At 41.5% G+C, this 27,046-nt stretch overlaps 1 protein-coding gene across 3 annotated transcripts in view; it reads right to left on the bottom strand.

Moving 5' to 3' along the window:
* The window catches only part of sptbn4a (spectrin, beta, non-erythrocytic 4a), a 29,022-nt gene extending 3,333 nt beyond the window's left edge, over positions 1-25,689 (bottom strand). Inside the window, exons 1-19 of one of the 3 annotated variants that reach the window (XM_085288237.1) lie at positions 25,218-25,689; positions 24,976-25,130; positions 10,145-10,408; positions 9,517-9,750; positions 9,198-9,287; positions 8,832-9,110; positions 8,621-8,751; positions 8,294-8,498; positions 7,142-7,387; positions 6,870-7,004; positions 6,498-6,739; positions 5,285-5,423; positions 5,104-5,188; positions 4,554-4,765; positions 2,866-4,211; positions 2,679-2,739; positions 2,313-2,581; positions 1,451-1,621; positions 1,197-1,239 (exon numbers count right to left, since the gene is read on the bottom strand). In XM_085288237.1, coding sequence (XP_085144363.1) covers positions 1,197-1,239; positions 1,451-1,621; positions 2,313-2,581; positions 2,679-2,739; positions 2,866-4,211; positions 4,554-4,765; positions 5,104-5,188; positions 5,285-5,423; positions 6,498-6,739; positions 6,870-7,004; positions 7,142-7,387; positions 8,294-8,498; positions 8,621-8,751; positions 8,832-9,110; positions 9,198-9,287; positions 9,517-9,750; positions 10,145-10,408; positions 24,976-25,098 — 4,275 coding nt within the window. In that variant the 5' untranslated portion in view covers positions 25,099-25,130; positions 25,218-25,689. Of the gene's footprint in view, positions 1-1,196; positions 1,240-1,450; positions 1,622-2,312; positions 2,582-2,678; positions 2,740-2,865; positions 4,212-4,553; positions 4,766-5,103; positions 5,189-5,284; positions 5,424-6,497; positions 6,740-6,869; positions 7,005-7,141; positions 7,388-8,293; positions 8,499-8,620; positions 8,752-8,831; positions 9,111-9,197; positions 9,288-9,516; positions 9,751-10,144; positions 10,409-24,975 lie in introns of all 3 variants that reach the window. The other 2 variants (XM_085288238.1, XM_085288239.1) reach the window with 2 other exon arrangements.
* Positions 25,690-27,046: the final 1,357 nt, after the last annotated feature.

Raw genomic sequence — 27,046 nt, 5'->3', positions numbered from 1 at the left:
ACAGGCTCAAATACACCCCTGCTACTATTTGGTGAAATATCTCTTAGCAAGCTGCAGGGACACCAGATGGGTTTTGTTCGCTATCAACAAGCAACAAGCTTCCAGCAGAACTGTGGTTGGGCATTTGACAACTCTTGTCAGATTTGGTAGAATTCATTCAAACTGGTTGGTTTTCTGGCCCTGCTTTTGAGCCCAGTCCATACATTTTCATGATGGTTGAGGTCAGGGGTGTTGAGTTTAAAGATGCTGATTTTGGAGCAGGGGCTTCTTTTTTGGTCAGAACCCTATTAGTCCAGTGGTGACACATCTGAATTACTTGTATTTATGTACAATTGTTTAAACTGATGATCTTGGAATGTGCTGTTGTTTAGAAATGCTTGTGTAAATCTTTAATCCTCATTTTTAGATATTCATCATGTTCCTTGGATGTTCCCTTTGTTGCAAGTATCGGTCAATCCAATGAGTGATGCCTTTTTATGCTGGTAAAGAGAAACTACCAACCAGTCATGATCACTAACAAGAAGTTAACAGGGCCTTGACCTATCAAGTTAAGACATTGAAGAGCCTTTAGCACCACTTATTAAAAGGTTTAAAGTGAGCTTATATGTATTATTTTGACAATTTTGAAAATAAAAATCCAAAAGAATTCAAACTTGTGCTCCTAGTTTTTGCCTTTTAATGTCATTAAAGACATATGCTGTATAATCGTTCCACCCTGAAACAAGAAAAAGCCAGAGAAACAATTAAAAGCCCAAAATGACCATGCCATTCATGCCCAAGGTGAGGGTATGTAAATTTCTGGCCAATACTTTATATAGTATTTACCTGAAAAGCGATTTCCTAAAACAGCTTGACAGTGTATTTTTAAACAAATGTTATTGAAACTGGAGTAAATAGTTGATTTGTTCGGCATATTTTGAGTCTGGTAGCAGGGCGACCTGTGCAGATCAGTGCCCACGTTTAAGGTAATGTTCAAGATAATGAAGGAAGGAGCCAGCCGGTGCAATGCTGTAGATTATTACTTTAATCAAAATTGTTTTTGCAGAACAATGAGCAGCAAATACATTTATTGATGATCTTTGTCTTTTCATGAGTTTGATAATGTACTGACTGATCAGAATGCTCCATGTCTTTAAGTTCTAACATACTAACACCAGTAAGTTAATTGACCTTACCAAGTTACAAATGTATCTTACCTCATCTTTTGCATGAAACACGAAGTTGTTTCCATCGTTCACTCTGTTGCACAGAAAATCAATAGGGACTTGTCAGTTTTTATGCATTTGCATGTATTTTATAGCCATGTGGTTAATCAATAATTTAAAATCTTTTAATAGGCAATAACCTTTAAAGACATATTACACTTTTCAATATAAACTCAGTAAAACCACAATTTGAAATCACAGTTACTGGCAATAAAATTTGCCATAATAATATGAATAATTCTTACTGAAGGATGAAGACATTTTTCTTCTTCTTGTATCCCATCGACGGATCAAACGAGCAGTTACTAAGGTCAACAGGAGGCTCTCCGTTGTATGTTGTGTTGTGGTTCCTGGCATCCTTATAGAAGGTCAGCTTTCCATCTTTCAGCACACAATATACGTTCACCCAGGACTTGCTGGAAAATCACAATGAGACATCAAACAGATTTGTAATGCATTTCTGCAGATAAGTTGGGTCACATCAGTTATTTTTGTTTCAAACAATACACATTTAAATTTTAGAATAACTAATAAAAATCAATGAAAATTTGCAATCAACCTGTCAAGCTCTCTGTTTTCCCAAATCAAATATGCCGTTAACCGAGATAAACCACTTGAATCAAACATGCAAATGAATCTTTGGAAAATCCTTTCTGCTGGTTTTGGAGGCAAAAATATTTAACTGTCCAAAAACATATAGATCTAACTATACTGTCGCTCTGTGTCATAACACATATATAGTGTGACTGACCAGGACTGAAAGCTAATCGTCGATGGTTTCTTCAAAGTTCATGACACATGCTAACATTGATAGCATTGATAACATGATAGCTGGATCCGACTGAGGTCAGTTTAATAAATTAGTCTTCAATGAAGACAGTCAGCTCACTCTGGTCAAAGATAGTAACGACAGTGAGCGTGAAGGTTGCTTCTAGACAACCTGCTTTCTTTTCGCAAACACAAAAGTAATACCCTGCTGGCTGAAACCATAAGCTATTTGACCTGGTTTGCACAGTTTTCCATAGTTTGCAAATTTTTGATCAGACCTTTAATGAGGCAGTTGTTATTGCTGGGGTGGTGTTTGTCTTTTGTTCATGACTTCTTTACCTGTTTGGGCTTCGCTGCTGAGCTTCAAGGTCAGAGCTGGTGGCCTTTTTTCGGTAGAGGGAACCTTCGTTGTGGGCAGTGTGTGAAGGCGGCTGGGGTGTTGTTGGGGCTCCAGTTGCCGGGGCTGAGCGGGATCGTCGAGTCTCCTCAGGCTCTTTTGGACGGGGCCTTCTCCTTGGTTTGGGACGGTCTCGGGCACGAGGACGTCCATCAAAACGGGTCACGGGTGCTGAGAGGCTGCTAGGAGGTCGATAAGGCTCTCCTCGTGCCTGAAAAACCCGATAACAAAAGAGAGAATATTGCATCTATACATAATTTAAACTAAAGTGACACCACAATACTGTGGTGTGCAGTATGTAAACTCACATGTGCTGCCTCTCTCTCCTGGACCTGCTCTACAATCTCTGCCATGGTATTTCTCTTCTCCCTGGATGGACAGCAAACATGAGTCACCCACACAGCAAACACAATCGTTACGTAACCTCCAAATGATAACGATCATGCTGGACTGTGCTGACTGGGCAAACTGTAAAGAAACCACTCATTCACATACCCTGAGCGCTTGTCAGAGCCCTCCTTAGCAGAGCCCTCCAGGTCACTCGAGTCCTGCCTCTGCAGCCTCTGCTTGCCGTTCCCCTCCTGTTCACTAGACGACTGCCTCTCCAGGCGCCTCCGGTAACGCTCTTGCCGCACAATCAGCGGCAGCTCATTCAGCCTCGCTTGAATTTCCTGTTCGCTGGAGGTCTGTCTGCCCAGCTTGTACTCCCTTTCTCTCCTCAGATGGTCCATCTGAGGGTCAGAGCGGCTGCCACGGGGATCTCTCTGGAGGCGGCCGTGGAGGAGCTCCAGCCCTGACTCTGGCCCCATCATGTCTGCCATCGGGATGTCGCCAAACTGTTCACGCTGCACTCTGCTGGCTTCGAGAAGAGGGTTTACAGCCTTGTGGATGTGGTTGATTCTAGGCTGCATGAAGTCAGCTTTCAGGTGCTGCCATGCATATGCCATTTTAGGGTCCATGATGCCACCACTCTGTGCCAGATATCCAGAGCTGCCCAGGCTTCCACTGCTGTAATGATTTTGTGCCAGATAGCCTGAGCTACCCAATCCGCCAGCGCTCTGATAATTCTGTGCCAGGTATCCAGAACTCCCCATATTAGACTGCTGTGCCAAAAACCCAGAACTTCCCATATTGGGCTGTTGTGCCAAATACCCAGAGCTCCCCATGTTGGACGGTTGTGCCAAATATCCTGAACTCCCTAAATTTGGCTGCTGTCCCAAATATCCGGAAGTCCCGATGTTTTGCGGTTGCGCCAGATATCCAGAACTGCCCATATTCTGCTGAGACAGAAAGCCTGGGCTTCCCATACCTCCACTGCCTGGCTGCTGAGCTAGGTTACCTGAACTTCCTAACCTGCCACTCCCCAGATGATTCTGCATCCCACCCATGCTCCCAGTAGTTAGTCCAAAGTACCCAGAGCTTTCTGCGCTACAAGCAGTTTGATGGTTCAAACCGAGATAGGTGGAGGTGTCTACTCCACCACTCTGAGAGGTCAGTGCTGAGAAACCAGAGTCACTCCCACCTCCGGCTGCCGGGTGGTTCATCCCAAGGTAAGAAGTACCCATCAACTTCCCGCTGCCCTGATCCAGTCCGTGGTAGCCTGATCCATTTATAACTGGACTATAGCCGGCCAGTGCTGAAGACAGTCTCTGGCTTGCAGAGGTGGCACCCAGATCCAAACTGGGCTGCAAGGGCTTCGGTTCAATTTGGGCCTGTACCGTCTGCCTTAGGAAAGAAGAGGTAGCACTGGTTGAGGGAACACTGGGAGTCAGGCAAGATAATGGGAACATCCTTCGGCTGGAGAGTGGGGTCCTTTTCTCCTCCTCTTTTTTCTTCTCAGCCTAGAGAGAGAGTTAGCTACATAACTAATAGCACCATATAAACTTGATTAACGCCACATTTTATGCGATGGTTCCAAAAGATGCAGGTAAAGCTAGTGATTTGTTCATTTCAAACATATGCCAGACAAAACACTAAGCAATGTAGCGCGGAAGGCAGATTGGGTGCAGTGGGATTAGGGTACACCACATGCACTTAATGTCACGAGCCAGATTAAAGCCTGTGATGATGCAAACTCATGGTATGCGCCCATGCCTGCTAAGCAAACACAACACGTAGTCACTTTAAAAAAAAAACTGTGACTCCGGCAAACTGATTCATTATTTATCTACAGTCAAGCTTACAGCAGAAAGCTGGCGCAGGGAGCTGAAGCGTTCTTTCCAGGTTACAGCAGCCTTGCGGAAGGCCTCGTGGCGAAGGATGAGCTGCTCAACCTCATCAGTTTGGGCTTGGGCTACTCCTCCCTCTTGATGCCTGGTAGTGATCAGCGGCTCCTTGGCCTTTAGCCAGGCTTCTGCTTTTACTGTCTCCTGAGCAAACTGGAATTTTTCTTGCTCTGGAAGTGACAGAAGACCAGCCACACTATTACCAACTCACTACATGCTTAATGCATACTCAGTAGAATCTGTTATTTACATGTTTGTGTATGTATTATGAGGGAATTTTATCATTTATGTTACAGCTTGGATTTCAGTCTTTTTGGTTAAATTGTGTTGAGAGTGAATCTGCAATGTCAGCTCAACCAGAAAAGAACAGTAAGATTCATACATGATTCATGATATATTAAATGCACATAGTGGCATGAAAGGGAAAAACATTTATAGTTTAGGCCCATTTAACATTTAACAGAGTGTTTTGTTAAGTATTCATCTATTAAGTATTCTATTTACTCACTGCGCTGCAGCCGTTCCTGGTGTTTGTCCCATTTTTCAACAAGATCCTTCTGCTTAGTCAGAAGACTGTCCAACTTCTCTTTTATCTGCGGCGACAGGCAGGTTGGTTTCATTACTACATAAAGTAATTGTATGATTTTTATGTATTCTTATATTAACAGTGTGAATATTTTTTGTCAGACCTCCTCTGAAGCAGGGTTGCCAGCAGCAATCAGGATCTTGCCGAGATCTGCACACTGCTGTATGGTCTTGCTGCGTCCATCTATTTTGGCTTTCAGCTCCTGGTGTTGTCTCATCATTCCCTCCAGAGCTGTCAGATCTCTGAGGAACACAGATCATTTTTTTCTGGTTACATTAACCCCCTCACAAAATATTTTAAAAAAGGAATCCTGACAGTTCTACTTCTTAAACAGTTGTTTAACAGCCATATTAGTCTCCTTATTTAGCAGTATTAGCGATGTGATTGTATTGGCAGCAATAGTTTGCAAATCTGTCAGAGAGCAAAAGATTGCCAAAGGGCCTCATGTACCAGCCATGTATATGAATGATTCACACACAAATCAGTGATTGACCAATATTATGTCAGCATATTATAACAATATATATAATACAAACAAATTCAGAAAAACCTCTGATCCGGACGGAGGGACACAATACTGTCAGGCTTTATCACACCAGCCTTCATTTATTACCTGGACGAGTGTGAAAACATTCTTACCCTGCCCCAGACATTCTCTATGGATTGAGTGAAAACATTTGGGTGTCAAAGTTAATATTAAAAAAACTAGCAGACTGCATGAAGAAGAAGAAGAAGAAGAAGAAAAGGAATAAGAATAAGAAGAACACAATCTTATAGCCAGACATGAAAAAAAGAAAATTTTCAAGGGCTTGTGCCAAAAGATGGCATTGCAAGTGATGAGAAAAAAGGATGGTGGGGATCAAAAGTTGAGGAAGGCTCAATTTTTGTAGAGGCATAAAAATGTTAGCTGCATCAAAACACACTACATGTGCATATGTTTCGCCATCTTTGTGGCTCCCATAGTGCTGTATGTTCATGCATATGCTGATATGTGGACATCTGCTGAAAGATTTCAGGCCAAATATGAAAATACTGCAAGTTGGACGGTGGTACTGGTTGGGAACATGACAAATAAAGGCAGTGATTAGAGTGTCAACCTGAGAAGCCCCCAACAAAAAACAAAAACAAACGGTGTAGCAGGTGTCATATGAAATTAGGTCAAAGCGGCACAGAAGACAATATTAACATTTTGTCTTCATTGACCATATAAGACCACAGAAACCTGCAGGTAAAAATGCACTCTCTAAAGCTCTAATTCATCTTTTCCAAACTGTAATAAAGGAGAGCCATACCTTAACAAGCATATGCTACCTTACCTTGGCTCATCCCATCCTATCTGGCCCATGATTCCTTCCATCCACATTAGGTTTTCACGCACCACTGAGAAGAACTGGACCTTATCAGTTACTGAAGTCACTTGGACACGACTGGCCTCACAAGAGCTCAGCAGCTCCTTCCATGCATCCATCACTTCTTGTTCCTTGACCATAATAGCCTCAGCCTTCTCACCAGCATAGATGGTCCTCAGCTGGGCAGCATTCTCCTGCAGCTGCCTCACCTGCATAAAGACATGCGTCACTCTGTTTAATTAATAAAAGATTAGCCTTAGTTTTTAGTCAAAGTTTGCTTTGTCTATGACGTATAATCTATTTTGTGACAAACACAAGTTTGGTGAGTATATCACTTGCCTGTGCAACTAGAAGTTGAAGGGCATGCTCAAAAGAGTGCATGAGTCTCTGCAGGGTGGCTGGATTGGTAATGTTGGCTTGGCACGCCCTCACTTCTGGCAGCTGCTTCATCTTCCCTGCGATCTGAGCCAAGACCTACAACACAGGACAACGCTGTCATCATGAGTGCTTTAAAAATAGAAGCTGCAACTCACGCCCAGACAGTCTACCTGTAATGTTGAGGAAGAACAGGGCACACCTGAGTCACTGTCTGATATCGGATGTGACCATACCTCCTTGCAGTCGGTGAAAAACTTGTGCAGCTGGTGCGATGCTGCCAGCATTTGTCTGCGGGTCTCCATCAGCTCCAGCAGGTCAGCCCACGACTCGTTCAGTCCGTCTTTCCACTCAGCAATAGTGGCCGCGTCTGAGTGGCCACAGTCTATCATCTCGTTCACCATTTTGTTCACTTGCTCCATGCGCTGCTGGCCAATGCTGTTGGTTTCTGATGCAAACTTGGTGAACCTCTCCTGAAGGACCTGAAACGCAAATAAACAACGCAACGCTACAGAGACTCACACAAACATGAATCATTCTTTATTCTCATAAATGTAATGTAATTTAACACAGTGGATGATTTCCACCCTGCAAATACAGAATGCTTTCTCCTGTCCTGACAAATAAGTTCCTCGTCAAAAATGTCTCCAATGAACGTAAAAGGAAAGTCAGATGTATCCTATCAATGCAAAAGATGTTTGTTAAATAAATCTGTTGAGTGACTGAGCAGCTGATTAAAACTGGACCAAATTGCACCACTTCCAGTGAATCCTTGCAGGCCATGGTGCCCCCCTGCAGTTCACCCCATTTAAAACAACTTTTCTCTGATCAGCTGTCCCAGACAGAAAGAACACATGAAAAACAGGTGGGTGGTGCTGTTGTGCTCATTAATTTTCCAATCTCAAAAAAAAAGTTACACGGTGTAAAGTTTTCACCACAAGATGTCAGTATATTGCAGATTGAAGTCCACTGAGTTTGCTTTCTTACCCCTCCCAATTCAAGCACATGATCCTAGCTATGGCCATGGCTGTTGGTGGAACAAACATGTTGCAGTCAGCCAAGAGAGATCAAAGTTGAAACACAATATACGTCTGTCTCCTTTATGGTATACACTATATAAGTATTCACCCACCCATCCAAATCATTGAATTCTGGTGTTCCAATAACTGTCATGGCCACAGGTGTATAAGATTAAGCAACCAGGCATGCAGCATGCTTCTACAAACATTTGAGAAAGAATGGTGTGGCACTGTATTAGGATGCCACCTGTGCAGTCGTGAAATTTCCTTGCCACGGTTCACAGTTTGGGCTCAGAATTGACTGAGACTAGAACACCTCATGTGTTCCTGTTGTTTGACTAGATGCTAAAACCTTGTAGATATACTGACCGTGACATCCTCGAGGTCCTGGCCTAGCTCAGTGGAACTGGCTACTGCTTCACGCTCAGTGATCCACTTCTCTAACTCCTCTACTTCCTTGTTGAGCTGGTACAGCCAGTACTGCTGTTCCAGCTTCATCTTTCTGTGTTCCACCATGTCCTTCAGAGACACATAGAGGCGGTCTATGTGGGACTGCTGCTTGGTGATCTGCTCACTGTTGAAAGTTAAGACAAAACAAAAGAATACAATTACAATTTCAAAACAATTTTCCGTTAAACTTTAGTACTTAGAATGTGCAAAACAAATTTAGGATAATCTGCAGGGATTATGGCACACCTGTCTGGGTGTCCTAGTTCTAGTAGATGTTGGCATTGCTGAGATAACATGCCTACGGTCTCTGCATATGTCTCCACGGTTTGCTCCAGAGCCAGGTGGGTCTTCAGAAGTTGTAGCGTGCTCGCCTCATCCTGAAAAATAAAACACCATGATCACTTTGATGATAACCTATGGCTGTAAAGAGCAGTGTGAATATTACAGGGGTACATACTGTGCCTTTTTCTTCGCTGGCCAGGTTGAGCTTCTGTCCTGACAGCCAGGATTCCACTTTAGCTGCTTCGCTGTAGTACTGCTGAGCCTGTAGCGCAGCTTCCAGCAACACAGACCTCCTCTCCGTCTCCAGCTGCAGCACCTCCCACAGCTGGCGTACATGTCCCGCCCCCTCACGTACAAATTCCACCTCAGGAGTTCTCAGTGAAGCAATGATTGCTGCCCGATCAAGAACCTCCTCAATACGAGCCCGCCGCCCTGTCAGCTCCCTCTGGATTGCCTACAGAACCGATGAGAAAGTTCTCAGTCTTATCAGAATGTGGATTACATTTCAGCTGACCATGGCCAAAAGTCATCCCTGACTTACCTGGTTCTTTTTGATATACTGCTGTACGCTCTGGAGGTTGTTTCCATAATCCTTACAAGTAGCTAAAGGAAGCCTCTCCTGAATCCACAGCTGCCAAACAACCACAGTGGGGTTATTAAATATTTCAGAAGGCATGTTTACGATCAAACGTAGACCAAACACGGAAGCGATGGCAAAGACATGATATATTTACTTTGCAAATTTTGAATATGAAAAAGCAATTATGTGTGATGATATTGTAACAACCATACTGGCACATTTTATAAGCAGTGTTTAAATTTAAGACAAAATATATGAAACAAGAAGAGGAGGGACTCACTATCTCATCTTCCAGGTCCTGGGCGACTTGATGCATCTCTTTGGAAGCCAGCAGGATGCGGCGTCGCTCCTTCAGGGGCTCGATGAGGCGGACTATACGGGTCTCCACTTCGCCTGACTGCTCGCCGACCTCCTTGTCACCTGCCATCAGCCCTCGCTGGGGTAGGCAGAGCCCCTGCAAGCTTCCAAGCTCTCCCACATCCTTGTAAAAGTCCCCTATCTGAGACTCCATAGCCTTCACCGGATAGAAAGGAAAGGTCATGTTACAACCATATGAAGGATGGACAAACACAGCACGTCAGCTGTTTCCCTAACAGAACATTTCAGGGTTATATAACAGGTGCATTTTTGAATGCCTCTGAACCCCATGTTTGAGAGCAGGCCACTACAAGGGCCGCTGTGGGCTATTTATTGAAAATTTTCAACTATACAGAAAAATGTTGCAATTTAAGCCAAACTATACAAGAAGGCTCCACACTTCAGTGGAAATATGCACCTACATCCAAGGTGGTGTTAACCAATAATAATTAATTACAGCTTTCTTGATATGTTAAACACATTTGGTTGAATTTTATGTTGCGCTGGTTTAAGAGACAAGTTCAGACCAAGAGGAGGGCCTTGGGACTTGCCTGAAATTTCTGGAGCTGTTCATTGAAGGTTGGCAGGTGGTGTGCCTGTTCCAGCTGGGGGGGCTGCTGCTCCAGGTGGGAGAGCTGATTGTCGAGGTCTGAGTAGCTCTTCACTGCTGGCTCGGGTTTGTTATTTTCAAAGAGCTGGCGGGCCTTGGCCTTGGTCGTGGTCTCCAGGTCAGACCAGCACTCCCTAATCTCCTCCAGCTTCTGCTGCACCACTGAACGGAGCTCAGGTTTCTCCTGGATCAGCTCCTGACCTTCCTGCAGAAAGAAAGTGCAAGTGTTAGGGTAGGTTTTTAGAGAATGGTGCATAGTCGTGAAGTTTTATTAAAATTACATTATGTAACTGTCACTTCCTGGCCAAGTGATTTTGTTGCTTCTCGCTCTTGCACTCCTTTAATGTCAGGTTTTGCTTCAATGGAAGGCTCCTACAGATCGCCTTGCTTGCTACTAGAAATCTATAAGTTGCACGATGCTGCAAACAACTGTCAATTCAATTCAGTTCAATTTTATTTATACGTCACCAAATCACCAAATTCATCAGACTTGACATGTATCGTAAATCAACTTTCCTTTTGAAAGCATTTTTTTCATGAACCTTTTATTGATTCATTTCACCAAATGAATATTTAGAATTGAATAAACACACTAAGCCACAAACCTATAGATCCTTTTCCCAAGTCTGTATGCATTCTTGTATTTCAGGAAGGAGCTGGGAGAACAACAGATAGAAAGTGAGTGGCTAAATTTGGTTTTGTCCCCAAAATAGCTCAGCACGACAGAGCTCCACGCCAAGGCTGCAGCCCCCCGCTTGCAGAGAGGCAGGTGTACGGAGCAAAGTTTGGCCTTGGGCTGACCTAAAAATGGTATATGGCAAGTCTGATAAACCCCCGTTCCGCCCTTCGCTCATACTCCTCTTCTCTCCCCTAAATATTTGAGCTCTGTTCATGACATGATGTGGATGAGGAGATTTGATGAGATCAAAGCTTGTGGTGCTTCCCTTTGTGTCAGTTCTTCCCTAGAATAGATAATTACCAGTCTCCAACTACAGTGAGACTTAGGGGAGTAGGAGGCGTTTTCCTTCTATGACAAGGTACTCCTTCGTGATTTGAAGCACCAGAAAATGCTGCACTTTTTAAGGAAACGTCCTGTTCTGGCTTGCTCTGGATGATGCATTGCTTATTTACTTCCGTCCTATTATCACATCAGCCATGTGTATGGTGGGGTGCATCTTCTAAATCCTGCTTCTCTCATTTATCTTTCACAGAGTTGAACCTATATCCTATGGCTTTCATAATGCAGTGCTGCATTCCTTCTTTTGGCACAGTCTGCTAAACTGCTGCTAGCGCTCACTCGCTCACATCCCTCGCTCTCCCTCTCATAATGCAGAGCCAGCAGAAAGCAGGTCTTTCTCACTCTCTTTTCTCTTGGCTTTACTGACACACAGAGTGAGGCAGAAGGAGAAGAAATCAGAGAGGGGGTGGACAAAGGAGATGAGAAAAGGCAGACTAAAGGAAGAAGGGAATCGAGAAGAGAAAGAATCAAAGGTTTATGGTGCATACAGCCCAGGCACAGTCAGATCCAAAGGGTATCTGTGAAGGGAATTTTTGGAGGCCATCGTAGCTGACATAGTACCATATTTTAATGGCTACCACAAATAAATCACGCCATTATGGCAGCATTGTGTTGCCAAATTCTGCAGGCTTCCATTTAAAGCTGATGCAGCATAATTCAAAAGTGGGTGGGATTAAAGAGCTTGTTTCATTCCACTTGCAAAAACAACAGTGTATTCACACCACACAGATCGATGCACTGTAGGTGTGAATACACTCTTCTGCTCTGCAACTTGGACTATTATCTGCTGAACACCTGCCGCTAATGAATCTTTAAAAAATTACTTATTGTACAATTGTGGTTAAAAAGTGCATGAATTTTGGCCAGTTTACCCACTGTAGAGTCCACATGTCATGTTCAGACCAGTAAAACAGATTATGTAAGACTAGAAGAAACATATGCGAGAACAAAAACAAAGATTTGTTATTCTGTTCAACAGTCACCTCAAGGTAGACCCTACAAGCGCTTAAATTCAGTGAATTCCAGCAATTCACTGAATTCAAGCGCTTAATTTGAGATTACATTATTAACTGTTAATAGTGTGGCAAATCATCACTATTCAATTCAATTCAGTTTTATTTCTATAGCACCAAATCACAACAACAGTTGCCTCAAATCACTTTATATTGTAAGGCAGACCCTACAATAACACATACAGAGAGAAAAGCAACAATCATATGACCCCCTATGAGCAAGCACTTTGGCAACAGTGGGAAGGAAAAACTCCATTTTAACAGGAAGGAACCTCCGACAGAACCAGGCTCAGGGAGGGGCAGGGTAAATGCCCCTTAAGTAGTTTTATTCAGTCTTATATAAGCATATGGGACATGTATTAAGAAATTATATATGCTGAGCCTTTAATGTGGTACAAGATGGCAGTGTGACTTCCTCTAATGTATGGTTTGGAGATGGTGGCACTGACTAAAAGACTGGAGGTGGCAGAGTGGAAGATGTTAAGATTTTCACTGCGAGTGACCAGGATGGACAAGGTTAGAAATGAATACATCACACTGATGGCTCAGTGGCTTTTGAGATAAACTTTGAGAGGCAAGGCTGAGATGGGCTTTAATGTGATTTTCACTTTCCACTGTTGCCATTTGTAAAATTGAATTTGACGCCCTTGACCTCTAAAATAGGTAAACAATTAGAAAAAAGGTCAAGACTTGGATGATTACTTAGTTAAAGGGGCTAGTGGAGTTTCCATATGGAGAAATCTGGCTAGAGAATACAATATGAAGAATGATTGAGTTAATCTGAATATTTGTGTTAGCACAAATACACAGAAAAATGTGCAATAATTTGTCCAAATATTGGGCAAAGAAGATCATGTCTTCCTTTGGAAAGCAATCTGCTGTGCATGTATAGAACATGTGTATCCATACAAACTAAAAAGGTGTATAATAAGAATAAGTGAGCTCTGTATCCGTAAAAGAGTTAGAGTTGCTAACACAAAGCAGTTTGATGGATGTACTAAAAGAACACGTTACTGGCTCAGGTTGACCCTAAAGCCAGAATTGTCTTTGCCATATATGTGATTTCTTTTAATCTAGCAAGATCACCATAGTAACTTGTGCTGAACACACAACCTCGTCTGGAGCTGGTTATGTTCAGGATTTTTGCTGTTTTCTGTCGGTTCATATGCTTCATACCTGAGGAGGAGGAAAGCCATGCGGCAATTTTACAACATGCAAACTGTATGTTTTCTTAATGTACAACTCTAATCTGCTTCCTGTATTGTAGCTAACTAGTCTATTAGTAGGTTACTTGTGACAAAGAACATAAATAATATTAGTTTCACCTTAATCTGGCAACAGACAGGAAAATGCCACAGAGGAATGGACTGAATGTCCTAAATGTCTAAATATGTTTCAAGTTTCAGATCTGTAAAGGACTGGTGAACAGCAGTCACAAGTCATAAAATAAATATATTAACTCAATAATTCAGAAGATTAATGGTTCTTTTGCAACATCACTAACTGATGTAATTGCAGGCACAAAACTCTTATCGCCTTTTGCCATTTTATGTTTTACGTTCTTTATTCAACTTTCTCATCGATTTCTCTAACGATTTCACTCAGTGCAGCAGACAACATTCAATCTGTCCATTCTGTGCAAAGGATGAGTGAAATGACATGTCAAATGCCCACTTACTGTATATGTGACAGTGCGCAAATCCTGAGGCAGCCAGCCTGGTTTAAAAGCATGGCTTTGAGCCACTTTTACATTTTGTGAATCAGGTAAAGCAAAGAAAGCTTGGCCATGTTGACCAGGTGGAAAACAGGGAGATAAACAAGGGGAAGACATGCAGAAAAGGGCCACGCGTTAAACCCGAACCCAGGCCGCTGCACTCCATTTGTGTGGCAGATGGTCCCCAGCTCACCCACAGGGCCAAACCGGCTCCCTGCATGTGCAAGCCTTTGACTTGGATCAAATGAACCAGTGTAGTACAGATATAAAAGTGTAAAGAGCCTGTAGGGTTGACACAAGATTATACATGCCTCTCAAATCTATTTTACAAATAGCGAGCAAACAGAACAGAAGCCAGAAAATGAATTAGTGCCTATTGGTAGGCTTTTTATCACATAAAATAACCAATCAATACAGTGAGTTTGATGAGCTTTCATTAGCTTATGCTTAAAACACAACCTCATCTGGAAAATCCCTGATGTTCCATTCAGAGTTTCAATTTAAAATAATCTATAAGTACCACATTTTCACCTACTTTTATCCTGGAAATATGTTCTAAGAAAAATAAATATTCTTTCCTGAGAGAGTATATTTAATACATTCATCGAGGTGTATGTTGGTAATACCACTGAATAATACCATGCGGTGCAAACTCTGTAAGCCAAGAGTGTTTTACTTTGGTTGAAATGCAACTGATAAAAGAAAGTTTTAAACCAGCTTCCTGGTTTAAACCACCTGTTTGACTCAGTGTGTCTTCTGCATGGAGTTTGTAAGTGCTCCCTTTTGCCTGCACAGGGAGTCTGGCTCCTCATGCAGTTCAGACAAGCTTTTGAAGGTAACTGATTATTCTTAATTGGTTTACACTGGGTCTTTAGATTTAGCAGATTGTGAGTGTGTGTCTGTCTGAAATATACACTGGTGACCTGTCAAGGCTCATTTAGGCTCAGTCAGAATCAGAATACTTTAAGAATAATATTAATACTTTAATAATCCCTAAGGAAGCCCCCATGTAGCCCAAAAAAACAATATGTAAATGGATGGATTTTAGGAGGCTGTTTATTAGTAAGAATATTCAGTCAGTAACCAAAAATGTATGCTATTCCAAATCTTCTCCATTATGCCATGTAACAGTGTTATTCTCAATGGACTTAGTAGTTTTTGATAATTATCTGTAGCACGTTTATAGTTTGTAGAGCCCTAAAACAGCAGAACTGAGTGCACAATGAGTAGTAAAATAAATAGATTAAGTTAGCAGAGTCTGAAGCCTAGCTTAACAAGGAATATTGATAACCACCAATGTGATCCCAGTCATCTCTGACTGGGTTTTGAGGTTTTTGTTGAGTCAGCTACAGAAACAAGAAGCATGGCTATGTTGAACCTGTCAAACTGAAATGTGATTAAAAAAATGAATGAATTCATTAAAAAGTGACATAATGCTAAGATAGCAGTAAATCTGAAGTTGTGTTAAGGCTAATGAAGACTATACTAAAGTAAATACTAGCATGTAACAGTGCTGGGAAGCATATCATTTTTTCAAATATCATTGAGCAAACAGAAGACAGAATGTGACAGTTCACGACATCAACACACAAACATCTGTGAAAAATGAAAATCTAATATTTGCATATTTACAAAAGTATAAGGCCAAACAGGATGTTGGGTGATCCTAGCTTGCCAAAAAAACATTACAAGCTGGAAGGGACTCTGTTGCTACATTCAAGAACAGTAAAAACAGATGGAGGATGACAAAAATAACTTGTGACCAATAGAGGACATGTGTTTGTTGTTTTGTTTTGTCTTTTTCTTTTTTAAATTGCACCTTAACTTAATTTCTAGACTTGTTGCTTCTGTGCTAGGCTGTCACTGTGGGAGGGCCTCATATAACTATCTCACAGAGCTAGATAACCAAAACTGTCAAAGATACCATGTTACTCAGTGGTAACAGGTGTCTTTAGCAGTGACAGAAACATTTTGGCCACACAGTTTCTACTGAAAAGCACAATAGGCACCCAGTTAAAAATTTAAATTGTAGTAAATGGTAAATGGCCTGTATTTATATAGCGCTTTTACTAGTCCCTAAGGACCCCAAAGCGTTTTACATATCCAGTCATCCACCCATTCACGCACACATTCACACACTGGTGATGGCAAGCTACATTGTAGCCACAGCCACCCTGGGACGCACTGACAGAGGCGAAATTGTAGTACAGCATGAGACCTACTTGACCGCCCAGCTGTCAGTAAACAGTCTTGACATTTGGTTATTGAACACTGTGCTATTAAATAAATCCGTATGAAATATTGTTTAACTCTTGATTTGGATAAAATGTTTCTTGGTCTGCAGCCGTCCTTCAGGGCAATCAAGGCAAGCAGTATTTACTTGTCAAATCTAAAATTAGAGATTATTTAAAAAGAAAGTATTGCAGTCTCTCCTTTCTCCTCAGGCAGTGCTTTCATAAAACTTCTGTCCTGTTTAGATCCATTCTTTACATTACTGCCATCTCATGGCTGCAGTTGGAAAGCTCGGCACTTGGCTTGTGTTGTGCTCATAGGAAACTGCGGCTGTCTCTGTTTCACCGGCATGTCAGTCTCCTTAACAGTGACATGAGCTGGGTAAGATGAGCTCTTTTCTGGTGGTTTGCGGATGCACTTTGGATAAACCTCTAGTCTTTCATGGTAAACTGATGGGAGATCATCATGAGTTGGAAGCTGCCACTGGCTCTGTTTCCACTGCTCTGAAATCAGCTATGACCAGCACTTTTTTGCTGAAACAGAACTAGCATTAGCAAGTAAACAAGCTTCTGTTACTTAGCATAGTAACAGATGAGTTTCTTCTTGCTAACCACTTTGACCAACACGCGTAAAGACTGAGATTAGCAATTCCTTTAAAAAGTGTGCGTGTTAGTCCCCATGGGGAAATAGTTCCTCTGCATTTAACCCATTCAGTACATTAGCTAAGACACTTCTGACGATAATGAAGAGGGGAAGGCATCTGGTCTAAAAACGGGCAAGGTAATCAGTGCAGGCACAGCAGCACTTTCAGATTAACATCTATGAGAAATCACTTGACTGAATGTAAAGCGGTTAACCAGCTGTTTTGCCAACACTCCACCTTCATTTTTAATCCACCTGTAGATATTGACAGTAAACCATGTCACAAACTGCTCGAGCTTGTTAATTAGCAGATTTTCTTTTGTTATTAATATATCTTAATGCACTTTTATTTTTAAATCATCTGCTTCTGAGCTAATTAACAACTTTTTTAGAGATATATGGTCCAACCACAAAAACGATTTACAGGATATGGTGAATGGTAAATGGCCTGCATTTGTATAGCGCTTTACTCAGTCCCTAAGGACCCCAAAGCGCTTCACACTACATTCAGTCATCCACCCATTCACACACACATTCACACACTGGCAATGGCAAGCTACATTGTAGCCACAGCTGCCCTGGGGCGCACCTACAGAGGCAAGGCTGCCGGACACTGGCGCCACCGGGCCCTCTGACCACCACCAGTTGATATGCTGATGATGATTACGAATATAACATAGTTAAAAAATATCAAATTAATTAATAGTTAAAATGTGCAGCAGTATTCCATTTAACACTGATGGGGAGCATTTTTCTGCAGAATAATTATTTTACTTTTGATATTTTATGCACAGTTTTCCAATAACACAGTTTTATGTGTACAGAGGTGCAGTGTTGGGAAGGCTACTTTTAAAATGTATTCCACCAGAGATTACAGATTACATGCCCCAAAATGTATTTTGTAACATATTCGGTTACGTTACTCAATGAGAGTAACGTATTCTGAATACTTTGGATTACTTAATATATCATCATGCTTTTTACAACTACATGAATGTCCTATTGCTGTGTGATTTATTACTATTACTGAAGGTTACTCTCCATACCAACACCAACTAGATGTTTAAATCTTAATATAAATGAGTAACAGTAGGGTGGACATTAGGTAAGGCTGCACTTTTTGCAGTGATCTCATATAGAAAACTACTCCGTGCAAATATAAAACAGGTCCGCGGCTCCGAACCGTAGTAAAGGGACCTCTGGCTGATACGTCGGGTTTTGTGTCGTAACCGAAAACGAGCTTTACTTTGTTGTCTGTGTCAACTTTGCTAGCAAGAGACAGAGAGAGGTGTTGAAAGGCTGCTGCAACGGAACTTATTGTTTCGGAGGAAAACACGAACACAGCCAACAGTCGAGTCTTAACGACTTACTTACAGCTGGGCTCGTCAGGCTCTCTTTTTGGCTGCAGTGGTTATTATTATATTTACATGCTTCCAGCTCCCAACTCGTATTTTTCAACTCTCCTTTTTTTTTTTGCACATAATGGGTATAGGGCTATGCCTGTAACACTCTGCTCATATTGCCTTCATATTAAATTGTTTTTTGAATAATAATTTTAAACATTATTTATTCACGTCATTATGCAGGACGCAAGTCGAGGTGACATGGGCCACGAGATTGAAACACATACATTCGAGCCTCTTATTATTATTAGTGTTTTGTTTGGGTTTCCACCAGTGTGTAATTACCAATAATAGAGAGGGCACAGCCTAACATGTGAAACAGGAAAAGAATGTAATCTATTATTTCAACAAAGTAACTGTAATGGAATACAGTTACTCATATTTTGTCTTTTAAATACGTAATGCCAGTACATGTATTCCGTTACTCCCCGACACTGCTGAGGTGTTGTCATGATCTTTTATTGCTTCTTTTCCTAAATAGATTGTTTGAAAAATTCAAGTTCAAGTTCAAATTTTATTCGCCACATGCAGTGGCAGGTTACCCTGCAGTGGAATGAACCCGCCCCCGACCTAACACACACAACATAGAGCACGTGACCAGCAACAGGGTTGGGTAGGAGATAAGGAGTAATCCCAGGCAACACAGCAGCCATCCTGCCACTGCGCCGACTCTCCAGCGCGGGCCCAGACCTGCCTCGTGCTCCCAGGAGGCAACAAGCATCGAAGGCAATTCTTCCACCCATTGTCGCTGTCAGCCAATAGGGTACAATTTTTAATAAAATACTAGATATTTATTTGTCTAGATAAGTAATAACACTTTACAATTCTTCAGCGAGGAAGGACCGCAGAAAGGCAGACAGCACAAATGGTATGCTTGAATCTGATCCAACTTAAATTGTTGTGGAAGATGTTTTTGTCTGTTTGGGAGCTGGTGCAAGTTGTCTCTGCTTGCCATTCTGTAAAGTCACATGCCACTGCCACAATGATATATCAGCACCACTACTTTATATGTTAAGTAAGTAACAAAATAAGATAACAATATCTATGCTAAGGTTAAAAAGCCAACTCTTCATGAAATTATTCCAAATTTATTTATATAACCCCGGAATTAATTAATGGATGGTCCAAACAAAAAACAGTATTTCCCATGATCTCCACAAAACTCCTGTTGAACCTGCTCTTTAAATTATGATTTTTGTTGTTGAGTATTGACAATGTCAAGCAAAGTACTTAAATGTTCTTATTATCAACAACTTTGATTCAAAATGAGCATTAAACTGATCCTACACTGAAAAAAAGGGATTGGCCATCTCTTGGATTTATGTAAGCATCTTGAGTGTATTTAACACAATTGCCTCATGCGTTCAAGTTAAGTGTAACTATATAGTGTAGAAACTACATGATATGCAGAGAGGGTAGATTAAATTGTCCATATCATGTTCAAGTGAAGTAAGTCAATAATATAGCAATGTTAAATCTCACGACACCGCACAGGATTTCAGTCTCACGCGCTTTGGATCGTGGTTTGAGGAAGGAGCCTCTTGGGTGGCTGTTACATTAAAAAAGTCTACCTTGTAAATTGAACACAAAAATTTCATGTTTCTGTCTTGAATGTAATTAAATCATGTAGGATCTGTATGAAATTCAACAACTTAAGGCAGACAACTACACACACACCACGTGTATGCTATTGCTATTTATTGTGGTTTAACCTGTCAAGGACAAAAAGGCACAGAAAATTCTGCATCAAGCCTTGAAATCATAGCTTTCCTGCTTTTTTTTTTTAAAGCAGCAGGTGGCATGGTGGTTAGCGCTGTTGCCTCACAGGAAGAAGGGCCTGGGTTCAAATCCACAATCTGGCTAGTTTGCATTGGTTTCTCTCTGGGTGTTCTGGTTTCCTCCCACAGTTAAAAGTCATGCAGTCGTTAGAATTAGGGTTAGGTTAATTGGATTCTAAATTACCTGTGAATATAAGTGCAAATGGTTGTTTGTCTCTATGTGATAGACTGGTAAGCTGTCCAGGGTGTACTCTGCCTCTTACCCTATCACTTCTGGGTTATGCCCCAGCCCCTCCTGCAACCTAGATAAAGATAGAAGGATGATAGTTGTTCAATAGATCCATTCATGTTAACCAGACTCTAAACTTTGTTGAACATTATGTAATATGAAGACAACATGTAGTATTTGAGTGACCAAGTAGTACTGGGTTAAAAGTTATTGAATAGTGTTGAGATAAAATGTCAAAATTACGAAGGATTAAAATATTCCAAGAGCTCACCTTACTTCATCTAAACATGTTTCAGTCGCGTTTTATCAACACAAAATGCACAGGTTTATTGAATATGAATAAGTTGTGTTGATTTAACTCAGTTGTTTAAGTTTCTGCCAAAGCAAAACAGTTGTGTGCAACCAATGTCCACTATTGAATTAAATAAATCCAACATGGATTTTTTTCAGTGTACCAATGAATGATGAATAGTAGCTTATACCCCTGTTACAGTCAGAAACCTTACTGTCCACACAGTGGGAAACAGTCTTTCATCATGTATCATTAAAAATCTGTAATCTGTCACTGAATCCAGTTCCCAACAGGTGCACAATACCTGAAAATAGTAGCCACAGGCAGGATAAGGACACTATTGGTTCTTCTGACTTGCCGTACTAATAAAAACAGCATTGTGTCTGAGCACGCCATGTTGGATTAAACAATCCAAGGAGCTTGAATGTAAAGCAGGCACATGAAATTGATCCATCACGTATGTTAAGATGTCTGAAGCAGTTTTGTCCAAGTGTTTTTTCCCCTGTTAGATCTCAATTGTTAAAAAAGGGGAGCTGCTGGAAATACTTGTATATTATCAATGTCCACTGTCTGTGAATATGACATATAAACAAATCTATGTTCATCTCAACTCACTGCAAAAATATACTGGGTACCAACCTTGAGCAAAACACAGATAACCAATTTGTTAGGTATCCATTTTTAGTTACCTAATTTGTGTCCGTTCAGTGATCTATGTTCTCCAGCTTGTTACTTCCACAGTGTTTGTTTACAATCCACTGACCCCTGAGCCCACAGCAAGACAAAGCACAAGGTCAGCTAGTATTCCACCCACTGTAAGAGAGAAACACCCACAGTTCCTCCACATATATGAGCCGACATGGATCTTTGTGGCTCTGCTGATTAAGTAATGTGAGAGAACAGAGGTAAGGCCTGATACAGGAACCCTTCCAAAAGGACGCAGAGTTCTCCGGTCCCAGCACAGCAACATCTTTTTTCTGTGTCTCTCAGGTAATGACAGAGATAGCATTGGGGTAGATTAAGAGGTAGATTAAACTGTCACTGTCGGGAACACAGGAAATCAAGGCAGTTAGCACATGTTAGACAGTTTTTATGGAGTAGCCATCTTCTGCGCTCTGTGTCAGTCCTTTCAGTTTTTCTGCTGTTTGGCACGAAAGGTTAAAAACAAATGCACTGATTTGGAAGAAAAGCAGTATCCTATTTCATTCTGTTTTCATTTTAGAGGTAAAAGTGGATTCACATTACAGGCACAACCAAGCAACAATCTACAAGGCTAATAAACTGCAGTTCTTCAAATAACCACTTGAAGCCAACTCCAAAGATGAGTCAACCCCCTTTGAGTCTTATGTTAAAAACACTCAACTTAACAGCAAAAATAAGCTCAACGGTACAAAAAACCAGTCTTATTAAAGATACAAGTAAGAAGACCAAATGTTCGTGAATGCCTCTCGTCCAAATATGGCCCCTTGTTGGCTCCAACAGAAACAAGATGGCAACAGCCAAAATGCTAAAATTAAGACTTCAAAAAGGGACATTGTATACCAGTGCTTGTGCCTTAATAATTATATCCATCCTTATATAAACTCAGTTGGCAGAACATCAAGTGTATTCCTTCATTCTAATGTAACAGTTTTCTATCCCAGTGGTGGACGAAATATATAATTTAACTGCAATGTAAGCTGATCACAAATGGTTCAAGATTTTACTGTATGTTTTAACTGTCTCACTTTATGTTCTACCTCCAGCTTGTGTAAAGCAGCTCATGAAAGCATAAATAAAATGAACAAAAACATTGCAGTGGCAGGTCCTGAGACATGTCCAGCCTAATCCTTTAACTGCCTCAGTGCTGTTTTTAAAACAATATTTGTATTCTAGTTACTGCAGTACCAGAACACATATATTGTGTTATAATTGTATCATTTATCAGTGTAGCTGCCAAATGACATTACACTAATAAATAACACATTTGAATACATAAAGATTGATTAAAAGACTTATCTTAGTTATCAAAACTATGTGTACTAGATATCACCAAATATGACAAATATTGTTATTAAAGGAGACATTAAATTTTAACAGGTTTACAAAGTTTTCTGCACAAATACAACAAATACAAATAATTGTTGTGTGTGTACCTATGGATTACACCTACAGGTGCTGCTCTGCCATAGAAACTCTCGGCACACAGTTTTTGTGTTGATGTTAACGCCAGCACCAATTTGGGGCTCTGAGTCAGCAAAGAGTTGGCAACTTCATGGTCTGCTGCTCTGTGGCTGAGTTATTAAATGTGGTTCCTAATTTCCTTCTCTCACCGCAACCGCCCGCGGCAGATGGCCCCGCCCCTCCCCGAGCCTGGTTCAGCCGGAGGTTTCTTCCTGTTAAAAGAGAGTTTTTCCTTCCCACTGTCGCCAAAGTGCTTCCAGCTGTGGAAATGGGACTGAAAACACCTGAATTCAAAGATTGAGATGTGTGGCAGAAAGGTGTTTGCAGTTCAGAAGCTGGAACCATTCACTACTAGCTAGAGACACTGAGTTAAACCCACTAAGTCAAGATTGAATGTACAGTTTTGGCAGAACAATATACAAACCAAAAAGGTAAATATGAAGGTCAAAACAGATTTGACAGAGCAAAAGGTCCAACACAGGGTTTCTATGGGGAGATCTCAGTTAAGCTGTAGCTGCCAACGTCTGTCTTGTAATCTGTTAACCAAATTTCTTTCTAATAAAGAGATACCACAACGACTCCTAAGTTGTATCTATTTGACAACATTAGGTCGTTTGAGTTGTGTTGTGACATTAATTGAGTCTTTTTGTAGAAATACATTTTTACAGTAGTTCACTGCTCAACTGGTAAGATCAGAAAAAATAGTGTCCTGCACTTCTACACCACAGTACATAACCCTAATGAGAACACAAGTGAGTGTGGCTGCTTGGATTCTCCAACTATCCCTGGTCCACAGCATCAACAACATCTCCAAAAAGCCTGATTACTAGAAATGTAAGTCCTACTATGTTTTTGTTAGTTTGCATCGTTATTGAACTACGCTAAGGTGTCTGTCTCAGTCTGAGGGTCTAGACTATAGCACAATGAACCTTAAAATGCATTTCACACATGGACAACCAAGATGGCTAATGAGGATTTCCTCATTATACCATTGTAAGATTTGTCTGCAAGGGTTGTGCTTACAATTGGTTACACTGTCACCCTATGAATATCTAATAATTCAATATATCCTACAAAAAAGCTCTAATAATTTAAAAGCAATTAATTTCTTTATGCATTCAATAAAAATGAATGACTTAAACATACTGAAAGGTAAATGTCTGAATTTCTCTTATTTATTTATTTCTACTGCAGATGAATATATTCACATAATCTGATAGAAGCAACTCATCTGCTGTGGACATCAAATAGTCAAAAACATTGCTGCCAGAACACCCGTTACACAATAAGAGACAAAGTAATGATGGTTTTTGTATGATAGGAAATGAGAAATCCGCTCATTAACCTTCCTTTTTTTCAGAATATGGAAAAAATAGTGATTAAAGTACTTAAAATGGAGCCCTTAGAAGACTGCAGTAGTTTCTGGATGACATTTTGCTAATGTTCATATGATGCTTGAGGGACAAACTACTGCCTGATTCAACCAGTTCACAGTGTTTGTGGATGGTCATCAATCTGAATGCATTAAATGACATCACTACACATGCACAGTGCATATGGAGTCAGAGTCAATAAAATAATTTAAGTATCAAACAGTGTTATACTGTACTCAAGACAAAAACTGTATCCAAAATATGTGCAAAACTGCAATTTATTCAAACTTTTTTCGTATTTACTACTAACATTTAAAATGTCACATATAATGTACCGGTGATTTAAACCAGCAGATTTCAATGCAGGCCTAGAGCACATCTAAGCTGAAAAACATTGTGTATGGATGGGATGTTTCTCTGTCAGGATTTCAGGAAAGCAAAGCATTATGGGAAAGCAGAACAAAAAAAATGATGTGAACTGACCCTATATCACTTGTGTCACATAAAATTAGTACATACAAGCAAGTTACAGTGTCTGCACTTTCTGCATGTGTGTCCATAACTGCTGCACATGTTTAAATGTCCTCTGTATGAATCACTGTAACCTCCATAACTGAGCAGGCTGGTCAAATGTCTGCATCAAGAGGCAAAAGAACCACAGGGATCACACCACCTGTGAATCTGAAAACAGCACAGCTACTGTAGCAATGTAACCTTGACACTGTAATTCAGGATGTCCCCAAGCTGAGTGATGACATGTCACCCACTTTCACCTATTCGATTTTACTGCCACCACACCCACCATCAACACCGTTTCTTTGTCACGTGCTCTCTTTGGCTCACGTGCTCTGCCTCTTTGACCTCCCCATCCCTCCCCCACTTTTCCACAAACAGCCCTCGATCACCTCCACTCACCTGTTCTATCTTGGCCAGCCATTCTTTATTGCGGGCCAGTTCTGCCATAAAGGCCTGGTGCTTCAGCCACTTCCTGTGTAGCTTTTGAGCTTCATCCCGCGCTGTGTCTCGGGCCATAAGCATCTTCTCTTCCACCCGCTGTCCCAATCACTGAACTAGAGGAGACAAAAATAGCCACTATCAGGAGCCCAATGCTCGAGCCAGCCCTTCTTCCCCCCTTTTCCACAGGACGTCCTGCCTACCTCCTCTACGCAAGAGCCACCCGCTCTGCTCTGCAGGGGCCTAGGTACCTGTGCTGTCACCACCCACCCCAGCCCCCACCAGGCACACTTTTCTGGGAAAAAAAAAATCAAGATAAGCACCTCAGCAGCAATGGTAGCAATGGAAACACTCAAGCCCTTCCTTCGGGTTGCCCCTGGGTCCTCATGCCCTACCAATTCATGGTGTTGCGGTCCTGATGCTGCAGTGCCTGCTAGCCAGTCTCAGAGATGGCAAAAACAACCGGCTAAAAAGAAGAAATGCGCCAATTACAACACTGGTAAAGAATGACACGCACATCCAAGATTCCTCGCAGGTCGTGTGTTATCGTCTAGCTCCAAATGTCAGTTACAATCCAACCATCAGTGATGTGTGTGTAGCATAGCAGAATCCTTCAGCCGGGGCAAAACCTGACCATCCACCACTCGCCAGTCCCGGTCAATCTGTAGTCCTGTCTAATGATGCTGTAGACACAAGGAGGAGGAAGAGTTGGAGTGGGAGGAGCAGGGTGAATGGGATGCAGAGGCAGTGCAGAGGAGGCCGGATAACATAAGGTGTCCGCTCTTGAAATGCATCGTTCCTACCGCTGCAAGATGCACATGCAGGCTGGTGTGAGATAGTCCACTATTTTCTCTCCTCACTTCTCCTTCCTCAAGTCCCTGAACAGCTCAGCCGTGGTTGGTGCATGCTGCTGCAGTCCTTGCCTCTCAGCTACGCTTCTGTGTGTGTGTGTGCGTGAATGAGTGTGTGTGTGTGTGTGAGTGTCTGTGCAATCACAATCAGCACTGCAGTGCCGGAGCAGAGAGAGAGAGAGAGAGAGAGAGAGAGAGCCAGAATGAGAGAGAGGGAGGAGGAGAGGGAGGAGGAAAGGGAGACAGTGAGAGGAAATGGAGAAAGAGGGAGCGCCAGAGCAAAAAAAAAAAAGCATGGGAGAGCGAGTCAAAAGAGGAAAAAGATGATGTTAGTGGGGGGGAGAGGTGAAACAGAAAGAAGAGAGAGCCTGCGTCATCCCTCTGTGTCACCAGGGACATTTCTCTGCACTAGAAATGACTGCACTCGGAGTGGGAGCAGGGTTTGGGAAGGAGGGGGGAGGTGTCGTTTTAAAACAGCTGAATGAGAGGAAAGGAAGACGCATGCACACATGGTCCACGGTGCAGCTGACTGATTCCCATCACTGTTCATTTACTATCTGCAAGAGCACCTACATGCAAAACTTCCCCTGCAAATATGTCATTTAAATGCAAAGGGTTCACTCTTAAGTTAATATCACAGCCCCAGCTCTGAATTATAGATAGCTACATGCTATCACAATTACAGTTCATCTTTGCTGCAGCATTAGATTTCTTTTTAATGTTATTTAAAGATAACATTTTTGTCCGACCGAATCACCATGGCATTCAGTGGCATTTAAAGTTTCATGAGTGGAGGCTGAACTGGAGCACTGCCCCGATCTACCAAGTTCTGTGGTTCTGCTGGCATTTTGTTTTTGTGTTTAGTTCAATGGATTGTCTTCATTTTCTTGAACCAACTGACCGGGAATATTTCATAACTAATGAATACTACAACACAGTACATGAGGACAAGAACCAACGAACCAATGAAGCCAACTTCATCATATTTCAGCAGACCACACAAAAAGTACTTTACTTGTGAAACTTGCATTTACAAACCTTACTGTTGTTAAGATTTGCAGCATTATAAAACATGAATAATTTAGACTATTGTTCTATGTGTACTAACAGCTGGTGATGTAGTGAATTTGAATTCAAGAATTTAAAACTAACCCATTTTGGATTAGGTCGCATGTCTTTGA

The sequence above is a fragment of the Mchenga conophoros genome, linkage group LG10, assembly GCF_057382185.1.
Source record: "Mchenga conophoros isolate Kocher_MC1m ecotype Shallow Benthic linkage group LG10, M_conophoros_male_GT1.1, whole genome shotgun sequence".
Classification (NCBI taxonomy): domain Eukaryota; kingdom Metazoa; phylum Chordata; class Actinopteri; order Cichliformes; family Cichlidae; genus Mchenga; species Mchenga conophoros.
The sequence above is the reverse complement of the archived record's forward strand: the minus strand, read 5'-3'. Positions and strand labels throughout refer to the sequence as shown.